This window comes from Crassostrea angulata, chromosome 1, assembly GCF_025612915.1.
Source record: "Crassostrea angulata isolate pt1a10 chromosome 1, ASM2561291v2, whole genome shotgun sequence".
Taxonomy (NCBI): domain Eukaryota; kingdom Metazoa; phylum Mollusca; class Bivalvia; order Ostreida; family Ostreidae; genus Magallana; species Magallana angulata.
The window spans coordinates 9090067-9106805 of NC_069111.1; the positions used below are offsets into that span (position 1 = coordinate 9090067).

At 35.8% G+C, this 16739-nt stretch overlaps 1 protein-coding gene across 1 annotated transcript; it reads left to right on the forward strand.

Annotated features, from left to right (window-relative positions):
• The first annotated feature begins 1106 nt into the window (after window positions 1-1106).
• Window positions 1107-14994, forward strand: LOC128164073 (DNA repair and recombination protein RAD54-like). The gene is made up of 21 exons (XM_052827804.1): window positions 1107-1285; window positions 3032-3106; window positions 3563-3667; window positions 4149-4209; window positions 4343-4478; window positions 4620-4689; window positions 4907-4984; window positions 5236-5283; window positions 5481-5549; window positions 5755-5848; window positions 5986-6110; window positions 6416-6566; window positions 6831-6937; window positions 7257-7329; window positions 7651-7797; window positions 8030-8140; window positions 8258-8381; window positions 12572-12650; window positions 13027-13206; window positions 13612-13775; window positions 14269-14994. Exons 1-21 carry the CDS (start codon window positions 1283-1285, stop codon window positions 14468-14470), a joined length of 2202 nt encoding a protein of 733 aa, XP_052683764.1. The 5' UTR covers window positions 1107-1282; the 3' UTR covers window positions 14471-14994.
• Window positions 14995-16739: the final 1745 nt, after the last annotated feature.

Genomic DNA, 16739 nt, shown 5'->3' on the forward strand with positions numbered 1-16739 from the left:
AAATTGTTCCTTAACAATTTAATTTTCTTTAGGGAATTAAAAGAAAAGCTTCTTCTCGGTCCTTCCTCACCGATGCTACGTGCTACATTGAACGTGTCTGTTTATTGAATATACTCACTATAAAATATAATCAACCATTCTGAATTCAAATGAATCAATACCATTAATGTTTATGGATGAAAAAGTGAGTACGTGATCAGAAAGTTAGATATGTCATAAAATTATATACTTTGAACAGTATACGTACAATCTTTGTTCACAATTTAAAATAAATCTATTTTTGTTTATGTATGCATGAAAAAATATCACACATCTAAGCGCTTCCCATCTAATACGATGTCATAGAAAAAATCATCCCTATACGATGTTTGAAAAAAATATTTTAAACATCGATTAAATGGGGACGCCTATGTTGTCACATAGTGAGTTTGCTACATGCATTTTCCCAGTGTATAGATCCTGTCAAAGTTAGGAAATATCCTGGATAAAGTGTTTATGATAATAATTATAACAGCGAATATAATGAAACGAATGATTACGATTCTGTTCATAATTCCGCATTGTATTAGGAAGTGATCAGTTCGGTGATGAATTAAAGCCGCATAAGGTACCGGTGAGTAGCCAATTCTTGAAGAGACAATTAATTCTCGAAATAACTAAAAATCATCATCCGCAGGGGGGGGGGGGGAGGGAGGAAGAGGTGATATTTAGTTTAAATACCGTTGTTTAGTTTTAACTTCAATTTCAATGCATGTTCATTTTCTTGATTTTCACTTCCACTTATTGCATGCTCTTGTAAAAAGTGTGGGGGGGTTGGGGCTTGGCTCCTCCTTGATCATCCAATTTTTACACAATTTGTTATGTGTAAATTTTAAAGAAATGTCTGCTGCAAGTGATCCCGCCCCCCCCCCCCCCCCCCACCTGCCCTATGTCAGAATGAACGAGCTGTTAGTTCAAAAGAAGATAAAACATCTGTTAAAGTTTAAATTTATCACGTCATTCTCTATAATTAATGCAAAGAAGGCATCTTTCCGCCGCCACCCCCGCCGTAAATTCGTTCAAATGAATTTTCCCGGCACGACTTACTAAGATAATGACAACCGGAAGTTTAATACAAGCCGCTTATTTTAAAAAGAAAAATACAATATTAGATGTACATTGATGTTGTTTTAAATAGTGCTAGGTTGAAACGTTAGTTAAACAGTATTCAGCCAGGCATATGTAGTTGTGGTATTGTTTTCGATACTTATATTCATTATTGAAAAATGAGAAGTTGTTTGAAATGGTAAGTGTACTTTAGCGAAGTGGTCTAACATAGATCATAGATGACCAGATATGTGCTTATGCATGTCTTATCCTCGTAAGAGAATAGTTTTTTGCGATAGTTGCCTTTATATTAATAACATAGTTATATGCGACTTTTACCTTTGATATATATTTTACAACTACTTTTCAAAATAATATGTAAACGGTGTGACCGTTGGACCGAGCGCAGATTTAACACAGTGCATACAGTTTGTTTTTTGTAGAACAAAATTTATTTGAAACGCACACAGTAGGATCCGCCTGGTTGCCTACTCAAATCAATAGCCCAAGTTTACTGAAAACGTCGCGTGCTCAGTCTACATTATGACGTCATATTTCAGACGTAAAACGTATAGGTTTTGTCTTCGGAAATAGCCGAAGAGAGTTACGTTTTTCCGAACTTTTTTTTATTTCTTCTTTCGTTGTTTATCAATTTATTTCATATAAATGCCGCAGTAATAAAATTGAATACTTTATTCAGTACCTAAAAGATCAGTTCCTTGATATTAATGTTTTTTTATTTTCCATCTGATAATTTGATAAGACATACATAGAACTAGTCGTGTTTCTTGACTGAAGCACTATTGAAACTTATTCGGTGTCCTCTTTTATTTCTTTTGATTCAGACTACCTTCTATTTAAATACTGGAACATTTTAATCGAGTTTAGAGGCAACAAACATCGATAAGTACCGGTCAAACAATGATCGAATTAACTTTTTAAAAACAAAATGGCTGCCAAGATGGCGGCGCCCATGGCTGGAAGAAAATATTTTTGGCCTTAGTACCCCTGATTCAACTTTCATTTTTCAATGATTTTCTTACATATACGTGTTACCATTAATCCTCGCTTCGCGAGGCGGGCTTCGCCCGCCTCTCGCTGCGCTCGGTATTAGATGCACATATTGTAGCTATTTATTTCTTAAGTCTTGCCATAACATGCTTAACGTTATCTTTTACTAAATATAGGTGAGCTAGCGCTGTAGCCAGTTTTATTTAAGCAACGGAAGTTTTGTTTGGCTTGACTAAACAGCCATTGCTCTTTGCTTTCATTTGTGATTCGGCGTAAATTTTCCCGCATAAATGTTGTTTCTTTGCTAAGATTTTTTCAGTATAATAGACTCAAGTCAAATTGACCAATGAAAAACAATTTATCTCTGTGTTTAATGTAAGATTCTCCTGCTTTAATGTCATTTCTTCATTTGTAACAATCAGGCTTTTCCATCAAAAAATGAAAAAAAATTTAAAGAATTATGTAAGTGTGGTACTGCATCGTATCAATTCATTCAATTGCTTCTTGTCTTTACGATATACTCTAAAAAGATATCCTGGTTTTTTCTTGAGCTTACTGGAATTATCTAGGAAGGTGGTACTAATATAACTGTAAGGAATGCTAGGTTTAACAGTTGATCTCTACAATCTTGGCATTATATGAGTTGACTTAAGTTTTTCATGTACTTTTATGTGTAGGTTAGAAATCATGAATTGAGAACCTTCAGATTGGATAATATTTCTTTTTTTATGATAAAAGGAAATTGTCATAGAACAGCAAATCTTCAACAGTTTTCCCTGAATGCCCGACCATGAAGTCGAGCATGTGTATTCCAGAAATATGGACTAATGTAATTGCTTGTGCTTATGAGCACTAGCAATAATTCGTATGTAACGTCAGCATTTACAGATTTGCAGTTTTACAATATATTGAAATTATTTTTGTTTACCTGTAGAGAAGAAGTCAAGCACCTAGCCAAAGGTGTGTGATACCAGTTTCATCCCAGAGAAATGAACAAGTAAAACCTGTGGTGAGTACTTGAAAAGGAAGAATTTACAGGGATTTTTGTCAGCCATATCCCTATAAACCCCTTTGAGTTTACTACAGGACTTCTATTTTGCTTAGCAAATTCATATAATTTGGCAAAGTTTGAGTTGGTATATGATTGAATGATGAACAAACAATTGTTGTTGCTACATCATGTACGTATTTCACCAAATTATATCAATTTCATTTGCCTAGTGAAAAAAAACCCAGAACTTTTGTTACTGTGAATGGGTCTCTTCCTCAGGAAATAAAGTTTACAATTTCCTTCTGCAAATTAAAATGATGGTAAAACCCTGACAAGAAAATTTTCTTTGACATTATTTATCTAACAAACGACAGTGTCTGTTACAGAAACAACAGAAGAGGGAAAGTTAATGTTTTATTGTAAATAATTATTTTCTGCCAGAATATTTTAGCTTTTTATTTTATCAACATACAGGTAAAGAAAGCTCGTTATGATGACCAGAAGGAAAGAGATGACAGAACTCCACTATCTACAATTACAAACATGCCAATGCTCAAATACCCAGATGCAAAGGCTCACGTATGTACAGAAACTCTCAAGTGGCTGCTGAATAGCCAAAATTTCCATTGTTGGAAACCCACCCTCAGTCTTGAATATGCTTGCTGTCAGACCATGGGCCAACTCACTTTGCTATTCTTGTTCTTGTTCTGTTCTGTTCACTCTTTCGTGAAGGAAACCTCATTAATCATATCCATGCTTACCTGTGCATTTATTAACAACTGTGACAGCATATTTTTCATAACATGATTGCTGTTTTCATATGCTCAAAAGCAAAGATTTTCACTTTATCATTAGTGATTTGGAAAAATCAATATTTATGAAAACGGCAAAAATTTGTTGAAGTGGCCAACAGTCAGTTAGCATGTCTTGGGACTGACCATGGGTTTAATTTTGAGTTGTAATTTTCAAGTGTAAATATATGATGTTAAAATATTACAAGTACTTGGGAAGGATGATTGCTTCATGTTAAAATATTGATACTTTTATTTCAACCTGGTAGGAGGATTTCATCAAGAAGATACTCTCAAAGCCATTTAAGATTCCAATACCTAATTACAAAGGTAAATTGATTTAATAAATGTTTTAGGCAAAGTTCTCTCATGAATACCAAAATTTGAGGGATTATTGACAAGAGAATTATAAAAGTGTATACAAATATTGTCACTTTTTAGGAACTTGATATTTTTCTTTTAGGGCCACTGGCAGGAAGAGTGCTTGGAATTCGACGTCAAGGCACCAGACAGCCATTGCATGACCCATTTGAAGAAGGAGCCCTTATTCTTTACTCTCCCCCAGAGTTATCTGCCCATGAGCAGTTGAAAGCAGACTTGTATGTGCTTGTATTTCACTTCACATTTTTCAGACGCCATTGTATGTGAACAGAATATTGTGAATATCTTTTTAGATTTTAGTACATGTATTAATCTGTCCCCCTAATAATGCATATATATATTGTACATTGTATTTAAAGAGACAAACAGCCAGTACATGTTGTGGTGGATCCTGTTTTATCCAAAGTTCTTAGGCCTCATCAAAGAGAGGTAGGAATAGGTGTGCACTGTATTAATTAGGACCAATGCAGTGTTTGTGCAATTATACCCCATATACATGTATTTACAGCAATACAGACAATTATCACTATTTGGCAAAGACACTGTGACATACATTGCATAAGAAATATATGAAAATAAGTTAAATTTACAAAAATGTCACAATATACCACTGCGGTAGAATAATTTATTGATTTTCTATAAACAGGGAGTAAAATTCATGTACGACTGTGTCACGGGCCAGAGAATTCCTGACAACTTTGGATGTATCATGGCAGATGAAATGGTATTCACTCAAATGACTCAATTGATAAAATGCATAAACCTTTTTTATTTGATGATCACCTTGGGAGAAGATGAAATAGTCATGGATCCATATATTTATGAAAGATATTCATTCACCATATTCAGACAACTTGTGATTACTTGATAACATTTATGCTTAATTTACTGAAGTACTGTTGCAAATTTGTTAAATTGGGATTGTTATAAGTGCCTGCTTCTTTTTTGAGTTTAATGGAAAATGCCTTGTTTCAGGGATTGGGTAAAACTTTGCAGTGCATTACCCTGATATGGACTCTGCTGGTAAGAATAAACATGTACCCGGTACAAAAATGTATCAAACTGAGAATAGGTCATAACTACTGCACTGAATAAATGAACACATTTGAGATATTGATAATGTACTAAAGATTTGTTACGCAATAAAATCATGTCCTTCTTATGCTATTCATGTATAATCAGAATATTTTGTAATCAATGCATATCCCTCTTATTTTCAGAGACAGAGCCCGGAGTGCTGTCCTCTGATTGACAAGGTGGTAGTGGTCACTCCCAGCAGTTTGGTCAAGGTATAAACTTAAACACATTGTACGTGTAGTTACCATCTGTGGTGACCAGACAATGATTCTACGTATACATGTACATACCGGTACTCTGTATTTAATACTGGTCATTTATGTGTTTCATGTACTTGATATCAGTGAATTGAAACAATTTTTTAGTGTTTGCATCCTACAAAGTAATCTTTTTCAACATTGTTTTTTTCTTCTATAGAACTGGTATAATGAAGTTCAGAAATGGTTGAGTGGAAAAATAAACTGTCTCGCTATAGACTCTGGAGTAAAAAAAGAAATTGATAGACAACTTAGTAAGTGAACCTTATGAAAAAAAAGCTGTTTTTTGAAAAATTATTGGGAAAAAAAAATTCTCTGCCATTATGCTATAGAATAGAAAACAAGGTTACATCACTATTCACTTTTTCCAGACATTTTTTATTTTTTCCAGATCAATTTGTGACTCTTAAAGGTGGAAGAAATCCTCATCCAATCTTAATCATTTCCTACGAGACATTTCGTCTCCACAGTACAGTGATGCATAAAGGAGAAGTTGGTCTAGTCATTTGTGATGAGGTTTGTTTTCGTGAATTTGTATTTACTTGTAGAATACTTTAAAATCCATTTATTTACCATACTCAGTAACCCATTTTCTTCAAGTAAAAAATATTCAGGTTCATTTCTTTTTTAATTTTATATTTATATAAAGTAAAAGAAATATAAGTAAGAAAGAAAAATATGATGGATATAACTAGGCATAAAACCTTGACTCCCAAAATCAGATGTTTTATCCATACCTGACCTTTATGGCACCTGCAATGGATGTTCTCTGACTGTCAAATTATTTTTTAATGACATGTACATGTATTTGTACCTAACAGGGACACAGACTTAAGAACTCGGAGAACCAGACATACCAGGCGCTGAATGGACTGAGGGCGCGACGGAGGGTGCTACTATCAGGGACCCCCATACAGAACGACCTACTCGAGTACTTCAGTCTTGTCCACTTTGTCAATGGCGGAATTCTGGGTAATTCAGATTGATTCAATGAAATCATTATGTGAGGTAGTAGCCAAAGATATTAAAGACTGTTGATTGAATTAGTATCAGGGTATATTAAATACCTATCTGTAGTATAAAATTAAAATCTTGCTAAAAAATGCCCTAATATAGGTAGGGGAAACTTAGTTATAGGTGTAAGTTACACATATACATGTATTTACTTGTATGCATGTACAGTGTAAATTAACTTAAGTTTTGAATAAGTTTCATTGTTATCTTTTTTTATTGAAGGTACTGCTCAGGAATTTAAGAAGCGATTTGAGACTCCTATTCTTCGTGGTCGAGATGCAGATGCCACTGATGAAGATCATAAAAAGGGCCAAGAAAAACTACAAGAAGTAAATACATATATTCAGATAAAAATTGTTGTTACACAAATAAACTGTTTTCATCTCTTTAACTTTTTTATTTAATTGACTTTTCTTGCTAATGATCAGTTTTTATCATTTTAAACGTGATTTGGAAATTTTTCTCTCTTATTTTATGTACATCTATGAACATTTTGTTCCTTATTATACTGTATCTTTTCATGCCCATTTGGCTTAATATTGGGAACTCCAAAGAAATAAATTACTGACATTTACAAAATATTTGAGTTATTTTAAAAGTGTGACCCAAAGCATTCAAGTGATTTATAATGTATTATTTTATTTCCAGCTGGCTGACGTTGTTAACAGGTGTATCATACGAAGAACGCAAGCACTTCTAACTAAATATTTGCCAGTAAAAGGTATGGTATAAATATTGACATTGTTAATGTTCATTGAGTACTATGACATTACAAACCAATCTGTAGGTTTGTTAAAGAACTGAAGAATCCTGATTAAACGCAAAGAATAATTTTTCACGTAAATTTGCAATGAGCACATCTTGTGGAATTTAAAATCTGGCTTTTATTTTTCGGTCAGATGTACACTTAATGAAATTATGATACAAATCTGGCGTGCACAATTTTATGTTCTCACAATTTGATGCTAAACGGTTGAATCGTGGAATTAAGTACTTGTGTAAAAAATAAGGAATCTACAGTATTCATTGATTAACATTTCAGTGGAGCAGGTCGTTTGCTGTCGCCTGACACAGATGCAGTCTGAGTTATACAAACTCTTAGTCAGGTCTAAAGGCTTTGAAGTGGAACAGGATGAGAAAACATCTACAACTTTGTCTTTCATCACCCAGCTTAAAAAGCTGTGTAATCGTAAGTGATATACACGGAACTATTTTGACAAAATCTGATGTAAATCAAAAAAGCACTTTAATCATTTATTGATCACAATGAATGGCAATTCTTTACATTTTGGTTTGATACGCAACTCTTTAAAAACAATGAAGTTTGGTTTATAGTGCTTGTTGCAAGACTTTGAAGTCTTAGTACCAGATGCACGTATTTGCCTGTGTATTCCAGATTGTAGAATTTGTCTCAATTGCAGATCCTGATCTGATTTATGAGAAATGTCTGCAGAGAGCCCCTGGATATGACGGAACGCTGGATCTGTTTCCTCCAAGTCACACAACGAAGATTGTAAGGCCCGAACTCTCCGGTAAATACATCTACAACAACTTAAAGTATTTATCTTGCATACATGAAATTGATTTTTGGGAGTTATTGCTGACACTTCTTGTTTTCATTTGATTTCTGTCATTTTCTACTTGTGAAGGCAAAGTGTTGGTACTCGATCGCTTATTGGCTTTGATAAAGGCTCAGACCAGTGACAAAGTCGTTCTGGTGTCTAACTATACACAGACGCTGGACCTGTTTGAAACTCTTTGTCATCAAAGAAGGTGAGATGTTCCAAAATATTGTGAGAAATTATTTGAAATTTGTTAAACAAGTGTACTTTACTAGACAACAATTTCAATGTCCAAGTTTTTAAATACTGTAAATGTAATCTTAATGTTGATTTCTTTCCTGAGATTTTAAATTTTCATTATACTTTCAACTTTAAATCATTTTTAGCTCACCTGAGCTGAAAGCTCAAGTGAGCTATTCTGATCACATTTTGTCTGTCGTCCGTCTGTCTGTCTGTCCGTCTGTCTGTCTGTCCGTAAACTTTTCACATTTTCAACATCTTCTCAAGAACTACTGGGCCAATTTCAACCAAACTTGGCACAAATCATCATTAGACAAAGGGGATTCAAAGTTGTGAAAATGAAGGGTCACACCCGTTTCCAAGGGGAGATAATTAGAAATTAATGAAAAATTTCGAGAAATTTTCAAAAATCTTCTTCTCAAGAACCAGAAAGCCAGGAAAGCTGAAACTTGTGTGGAAGCATCCTCAGGTAGTGTAGATTCAAAGTTGTGAAATTCATGACCCCCCGGGGTAGGGTGAGGCCACAATGGGGGGTCGAAATTTTACATTGGAATATATAGAGTAAATCTTTAAAAATCTTCTTCTCAGAAACTAAACAGCCAGGAAAGCTGAAACTTGTGTGGAAGCATCCTCAGGTAGTGTAGATTCAAAGTTGTGAAATTCATGACCCACGGGGGTAGGGTGGGGCCACAATGGGGGGTCGAAGTTTTACAAAGGAATATATAGAGTTAATCTTTAAAAATCTTCTGCTCAGAAACTAAACAGCCAGGAAAGCTGAAACTTGTGTGGAAGCAACCTCAGATAGTGTAGATTCAAAGTTGTGAAAATCATGATCATCGGGGGTAGGATGGGGCCACAATGGGGGGTCGAAATTTTATATAGGAATATATAGAGTAAATCTTTAAAAATCTTCTGCTCAGAAACTAAACAGCCAGGAAAGCTGAAACTTGTGTGGAAGCATCCTCAGGTAGTGTAGATTCAAAGTTGTGAAATTCATGATCATCGGGGGTAGGATGGGGCCACAATGGGGGGTCGAAGTTTTACATAGGAATATATAGAGTAAATCTTTAAAAATCTTCTTCTCAGAAACTAAACAGCCAGGAAAGCTGAAACTTGTGTGGAAGCATTCTCAGGTAGTGTAGATTCAAAGTTGTGAAATTCATGACCCACGGGGGTAGGGTGGGGCCACAATGGGGGGTCGAAGTTTTACAAAGGAATATATAGAGTTAATCTTTAAAAATCTTCTGCTCAGAAACTAAACAGCCAGGAAAGCTGAAACTTGTGTGGAAGCAACCTCAGGTAGTGTAGATTCAAAGTTGTGAAAATCATGATCATCGGGGGTAGGATGGGGCCACAATGGGGGGTCGAAATTTTACATAGGAATATATAGAGTAAATCTTTAAAAATCTTCTTCTCAGAAACTAAACAGCCAGGAAAGCTGAAACTTGTGTGGAAGCATCCTCAGGTAGTGTAGATTCAAAGTTGTGAAATTCATGATCATCGGGGGTAGGATGGGGCCACAATGGGGGGTCGAAGTTTTACATAGGAATATATAGAGTAAATCTTTAAAAATCTTCTTCTCAGAAACTAAACAGCCAGGAAAGCTGAAACTTGTGTGGAAGCATTCTCAGGTAGTGTAGATTCAAAGTTGTGAAATTCATGACCCACGGGGGTAGGGTGGGGCCACAATGGGGGGTCGAAGTTTTACAAAGGAATATATAGAGTTAATCTTTAAAAATCTTCTGCTCAGAAACTAAACAGCCAGGAAAGCTGAAACTTGTGTGGAAGCAACCTCAGGTAGTGTAGATTCAAAGTTGTGAAAATCATGATCATCGGGGGTAGGATGGGGCCACAATGGGGGGTTGAAATTTTACATAGGAATATATAGAGTAAATCTTTAAAAATCTTCTTCTCAGAAACTAAACAGCCAGGAAAGCTGAAACTTGTGTGGAAGCATCCTCAGGTAGTGTAGATTCAAAGTTGTGAAATTCATGATCATCGGGGGTAGGATGGGGCCACAATGGGGGGTCGAAGTTTTACATAGGAATATATAGAGTAAATCTTTAAAAATCTTCTTCTCAGAAACTAAACAGCCAGGAAAGCTGAAACTTGTGTGGAAGCATCCTCAGGTAGTGTAGATTCAAAGTTGTGAAATTCATGACCCCCCGGGGTAGGGTGGGGCCACAATGGGGGGTCGAAGTTTTACAAAGGAATATATAGAGTTAATCTTTAAAAATCTTCTTCTCAGAAACTAAACAGCCAGGAAAGCTGAAACTTGTGTGGAAGCAACCTCAGGTAGTGAAGATTCAAAGTTGTGAAAATCATGATCCCCGGGGGTAGGGTGGGGCCACAATGGGGGGTCGAAGTTTTACATTGGAATATATAGAGTAAATCTTTAAAAATCTTTTTCTCAGAAACTAATCAGCCAGGAAAGCTGAAACTTGTGTGGAAGCATCCTCAGGTAGTGTAGATTCAAAGTTGTGAAAATCATGACCCCTGGGGGTAGGGTGAGGCCACATGGGGGGGGGGGTGTTAAAGTTTTACATAAGAGAATATAGAGTAAATCTTTAAAAATCTTCTTCTCAGAAACTAATCAGCCAGGAAAGCTGAAACTTGTGTGGAAGCATCCTCAGGTAGTGTAGATTCATAGTTGTGAAAATCATGATCCCTGGGGGTAGGGTGAGGCAACATTGGGGGGGGGGTGTTAAAATTTTACATAGAAATATATAGAGTAAATCTTTAAAAATCTTCTTCTCAGAAACTAATCAGCCAGGAAAGCTGAAACTTGTGTGGAAGCATCCTCAGGCAGTGTAGATTCAAAGTTGTGAAAATCATGATCCCTGGGGATAGGGTGGGGCACAATGTGGGGTTGAAGTTTTACATAGGAATATATAGAGTAAATATTTAAAAATCTTCTTCTCAGAAACTAATCAGCCAGGAAAGCTGAAACTTGTGTGGAAGTATCCTCAGGTAGTGTAGATTCAAAGTTGTGAAAATCATGATCCCTGGGGGTAGGGTGAGGCCACATGGGGTGGGGGGGGGGGTGTTAAAGTTTTACATAGGAATATATAGAGTAAATCTTTAAAAATCTTCTTCTCAGAAACTAATCAGCAAGATGATTCTTTATAATTGTTAAAACTTTGGCTCCAGGACAATTCTTCGGCCTCACAAGAAGGTTCAGAGTTTGATGTAGCTAAATTTCCCATATATATATAAACAATTGTAAAGGATCTTTTTGAGAACTGCAATACTCAACATGTGATATGACTATAAAATTGAAGCAGGCAGCTATTTTTTCATTAGAATCTTTTTGTATTACTGTATTGAGTTATTGCCCTTGATTTATTGATTCTTGATTATTTTGATTAATGCATCCACTGTTAACCAATTATTGTGATGATTATTTTATTACAATAATAAATATTCAATGTATATAAGTTTTTCTGCATAAGAAGTTTTGGGTTAGGCCGGATTAGTTTGTTTATTTTTGATTTCCAATTTTTAGATACTATGAATTATTTTAGGCCGGCACATATATAGGGACAGTGTCTATTGCATTATGATGAGGGACTGTTTGGGGTTAAATTTGAACAGGTATGGATAGATTGAGTGTGTGAACATCCCTGCTCTATCTAATCTTCGTGTTTTCTAACCTTCGATACAAAGTTTGCGGTCATTCCTGCCCTGTATCGCATTAATAAAAGTGTGCAGTCATACCTGCTTGTATTGGTGGTTCCGGCGGAGCACTAGTATATGGGCATCCCTGCTGGTGTTCAGGCCTTTCTAGCGCAAGTGTGTGGCACTCCCTGCTTGCGTTAGGTTGAGCTGTTGGCGCAAGTGTGTGGTCATCCCTGCTTGCGTAAACGTTGGTACCTGTTGAGTTGCATAGGTGTGCGGTCATCCCTGCCTGCGTAACGTTGAGTCCCTATATATGTGCAGGAGCGGTGATTAAAGTCTGCTCCGAGTTCCAAGGGGGAAAAATGGATTTTATTTATACACGATCTACTTGTATTATTGTACATTGCCAAGATTGTTTGTATTATGACTCCATTAAGCTGACTTTATCATACCTATTGTTCCTCAGGTGAGCGATGTGGCCCATGGGCCTCTTGTTTTAAATAAGTATCATTTTCAATTAATTTTTGGGATAATTTTTCTCAGGTACTTGTATGTTCGACTTGATGGATCAATGACAATAAAAAAGAGAGCCAAAGTGGTTGAGCAGTTTAACAATCCGTCAGTGAGTACATGTGTACCTAGACCTCTAATAATGTCTATTATTCATTATCATTTAACCTTTTTTGTTGAGATTATTTCCAATGGGAGATTTAATTTAATATTAACAGAACAAGATTTCTCTATAAAAGTGGGAGACAAAATTCCAGTTCTGTACATTTAGGAAATAAGAACTGATATATTTTTAAAAATCATTTTTTGAGATCTAGAATTGAACAAGATATCCTTTCAAAGGTCTTGTAAGCATACATCAAATGTTATCTGTGCCTTATTGTAAAGCAAACATACTTATCCCAGCTGCTTTGTATCAACACTGTAGCATTAAATAAATTATTATTTAAGAAGTAAGAACAATGTTTATCTTTCTTGTACCCATACAGTCACCCGAATTCATATTCATGCTGAGCAGTAAAGCGGGTGGGTGTGGTTTGAATCTGATTGGAGCCAATCGTCTGGTGATGTTTGATCCCGACTGGAATCCAGCCAATGATGATCAGGCAATGGCCAGATGTTGGAGGGACGGACAGAAGAAGCAATGTTTTATTTACAGACTTATTGCTGTAAAATATTTGATTTATTTACAATTACAGTAAATTATTTGAACTGCAGTCAAACTTTGTTATCTCGAACTGGATGGGACTTTTTAAAAACTTCTAGATATCTGAGTATTCGAGATATCAAGGGTAAACTACTTTAAAAAAATAGTAGTTGGAATTTACAATCACTTTGACGTATCAACTGTATTAGAGATATCAGTGTTCGAGATATCGAAGTTCAACTGTATTTTAAATTTCTAACATTACACAGGATTTTCAAGTACATTTTGAATTAGATTGTACTAAAAAATTTGACTAGAACATCAAATTGCATCTCTCTTACTGAACATTCAAATATTATGTATTACTAGGTTGTTTATTGTTTTCTTGGGCCAAATCTCAACCAACTCAGTCCTTTTTTTTTTATAGACAGGAACAATAGAAGAGAAGATCTTCCAGCGGCAGACTCACAAGAAAGCCTTGAGCAGTTGTGTGGTGGATAAAGAGGAAGATGTGGAGAGGCATTTCAGCCGCGAGCAGCTCCGCGACCTGTTCAAGCTGAAGGAGGACACCAGCAGTGACACACATGACACGTAAGGATTCCTTACATCTTAAAAATCCAGGAATGACATTGAGTCTCATAAAATATGAGCATTTCATTGTTGTTTCTTACTTTTATTGTGTTTTAAATTAAATCAATAAGAATAAACTACATGTATTTTTAGAATTTAAAGTTTAAACTAATTTAGGAATTCTTAGTTGAAATGGAAGATTTGCCACTAATTTCAGCCTTTAATGCATTAGATATATTACCAGTTTTATTCATTTCTTGTTTTATTAGACTCGATTTTAGTGGTCACATTAATTTCGTGTACGGGTAATTTGTGCACATGGATTGGTTTTTGTAGTGAGTTGGTAAAATTCCGGTACATTTGTTAAAATTTTAACACACAGCTTATTGTCAAATCCATTCTAGGTTTTCTTATGATTAAAGCTAATATTTCATTATTCATATCAGGGAAATGAAATTAGGACGTTGAACATTTTCTTGCAAACACTATTGATATGATCTGTTTTTGTTTCAAGGTTCAAGTGCAAGAGGTGTGTCAACAGTATTCAGGTTCGAGGCCCCCCAGAGGGCAGTGATACCAACTCCGACTTGTCTCAGTGGCACCACTCTGCCGATAAAAGAGGACTGGTGGACGTGGTTCTGAAGGGGGCGTGGGACGAAACCATCTCCTTCACATTTCATCACAAGTCACACGAAGAACAGAGGCAGACTGTCTGATCAATGCAACACATTCTTTATTATATCAGAGACTTGAAAAAAATGGGTAGATCCATGTGAATGAAAACTATTATGAACAGGAGAAAAAAGTATGCTCTATATAAAAGTTAATGAACTGATAATGTTGGAACCCAGTGAAAAGCTATGGATATGATTGAAGCCATTAATTGGATTTTTATATGAAGATCACAGTACGTGCGATACACATGCATTAAAAAGTGAAATGGGAACTCAGATTTATCCAGCCTTTTGAAAACAGGAAATGTCTCATTATCACGTGTGACATCAGAGAAAAATAATCAATAATATATAGTGCAAAGTCCTAATTTGTCAATTTTTTAGTGCAAATGTTTTGTGTAATGAACGAGCTTCAGGATTTCAGAAATGAACATCTATCAGTAATACATGTACTGGGACTATAGTCACTAGCTTAAAATCTGATGTCTGTTAATTTAGATCTTGTTTTCGAGTGTTTGTTAGTTGAATATGTATAACAGAAACAATCATTAAAAGTGCCATCACATACCGGTAGATTGAATGTGTATGAGAATTTCAATTTTAAGATATTTGAATGATGAGGGGATATATTCATGGACACAACAAGTTGCACATGACAGTCACATGACACAAATAGAAAACACATCTGAGGTTACCGGTACTGCTTCAGTTAATTTTGTAGTAATTTAATACTACGTTGGACAACACTGAATTGTAGGAAAGATTATTAAAACGTTCGTGGTCTTACACTTTACAATCAATGATAGACGATACAAGGATGAAATAAGGCATACATATGTGACATAACCTGCACTTGTACAAAAGAGATTCAATAAGTTTGTTGCTTATTTCAGTTTTTAATGATTATAAACAAAAGGTCCTATGTAAACGTCATTTGCCTCAAAACAAAGTTTCTACGTCGACGCCGCGTTACCTCAAAATATCTGGCCCTATGTAGGCGCAGCGTTATTTTAAAACAAAGGTTTACGCGGTGTTACCTCAGAACAAAGAGTTGTGCGTTGACGCCGTTTAACCTCAAAACAAAGTTTCTACGTCGACGCCGCGTTACCTCAAAATATCGGGCCCTATGTAGGCGCAGCGTTATTTTAAAACAAAGGGTCCTGCGTTTACGCGGTGTTACCTCAGAACAAAGAGTTGTGCGTTGACGCCGTTTAACCTCAAAACAAACGGCCTTATGTAGACAGGGCATTGCCTCAAAACAAGGGGTCCTGTGTAGACTGGGCATTGCCTCAAAACAAGGGGTCCTGTGTAGACGGGGCATTGCCTCAAAACAAGGGGTCCTGTGTAGACATGGCATTGCCTCAAAACAAGGGGTCCTGTGTAGACATGGCATTGCCTCAAAACAAGGGGTCCCGTGTAGACGGGGCATTGTCTCAAAACAAGGGGTCCCGTGTAGACGGGGCATTGCCTCAAAACAAGGGGTCCCGTGTAGACTGGGCATTGTCTCAAAACAAGGGGTCCTGTGTAGACGGGGCATTGCCTCAAAACAAGGGGTCCTGTGTAGACGGGGCATTGCCTCAAAACAAGGGGTCCTGTGTAGACATGGCATTGCCTCAAAACAAGGGGTCCCGTGTAGACGGGGCATTGTCTCAAAACAAGGGGTCCTAAGTAGACAAGGCGTTACCTCAAAAACATACACTAATATCTTGTATTCCCTTAAAGAATCAAGGAATAATATTATTTTGTTTCTATTGGGGAGTAATTGTGAAACTTAATAAAATTTCATACAGAAGACATATATTGTGATGTCAGTATGAATGTTGTTTAGGATTTTGTCGATTACGTGAATTAAGAATTAAAAAGGATGTCATGAAATACGGCCCTTGAATAGGCAAACAATTTTTTTCTCAGAATTTCTCTTTTTGTTTTGCATGAACTTAATCTTTGATACTCTTTAGAATCCCTCTCATACCCAAGAAAAATCAATCATTGATCATTTCAAAGATAAGCAAAATTATCACCGTCAGAAAAAATTATCGTATATATAAAATTTCAGTACATACCAAAATTTACCCTGAAAATAATGGCTTTAGAATTAATTATAATTTTATTACAGTATTACATGTACCACCTGTTCATAAAGTTTTGATATAAATTATACACCCAAACTACATTCTCCCCCTAATTTCAGGCCCAAACTTGGAGATGCGTGTTATTCACCTGGTGGTATTATAATATTCGGCAAAATATGCAAAAATAGCAAAACGACATACAAAACATTATAACAGTATATATACACATGTAAAAAAAA

What these genes read in the sequence shown, in the direction of transcription:
- LOC128164073 (XM_052827804.1), top strand. An exon ending in TCCAATACCTAATTACAAAG is followed by an intron (nt 4,210 to 4,342) that starts GTAAATTGATTT and finishes TTTTTCTTTTAG; the next exon opens with GGCCACTGGCAGGAAGAGTG. An exon ending in CTCCCAGCAGTTTGGTCAAG is followed by an intron (nt 5,550 to 5,754) that starts GTATAAACTTAA and finishes TTTCTTCTATAG; the next exon opens with AACTGGTATAATGAAGTTCA.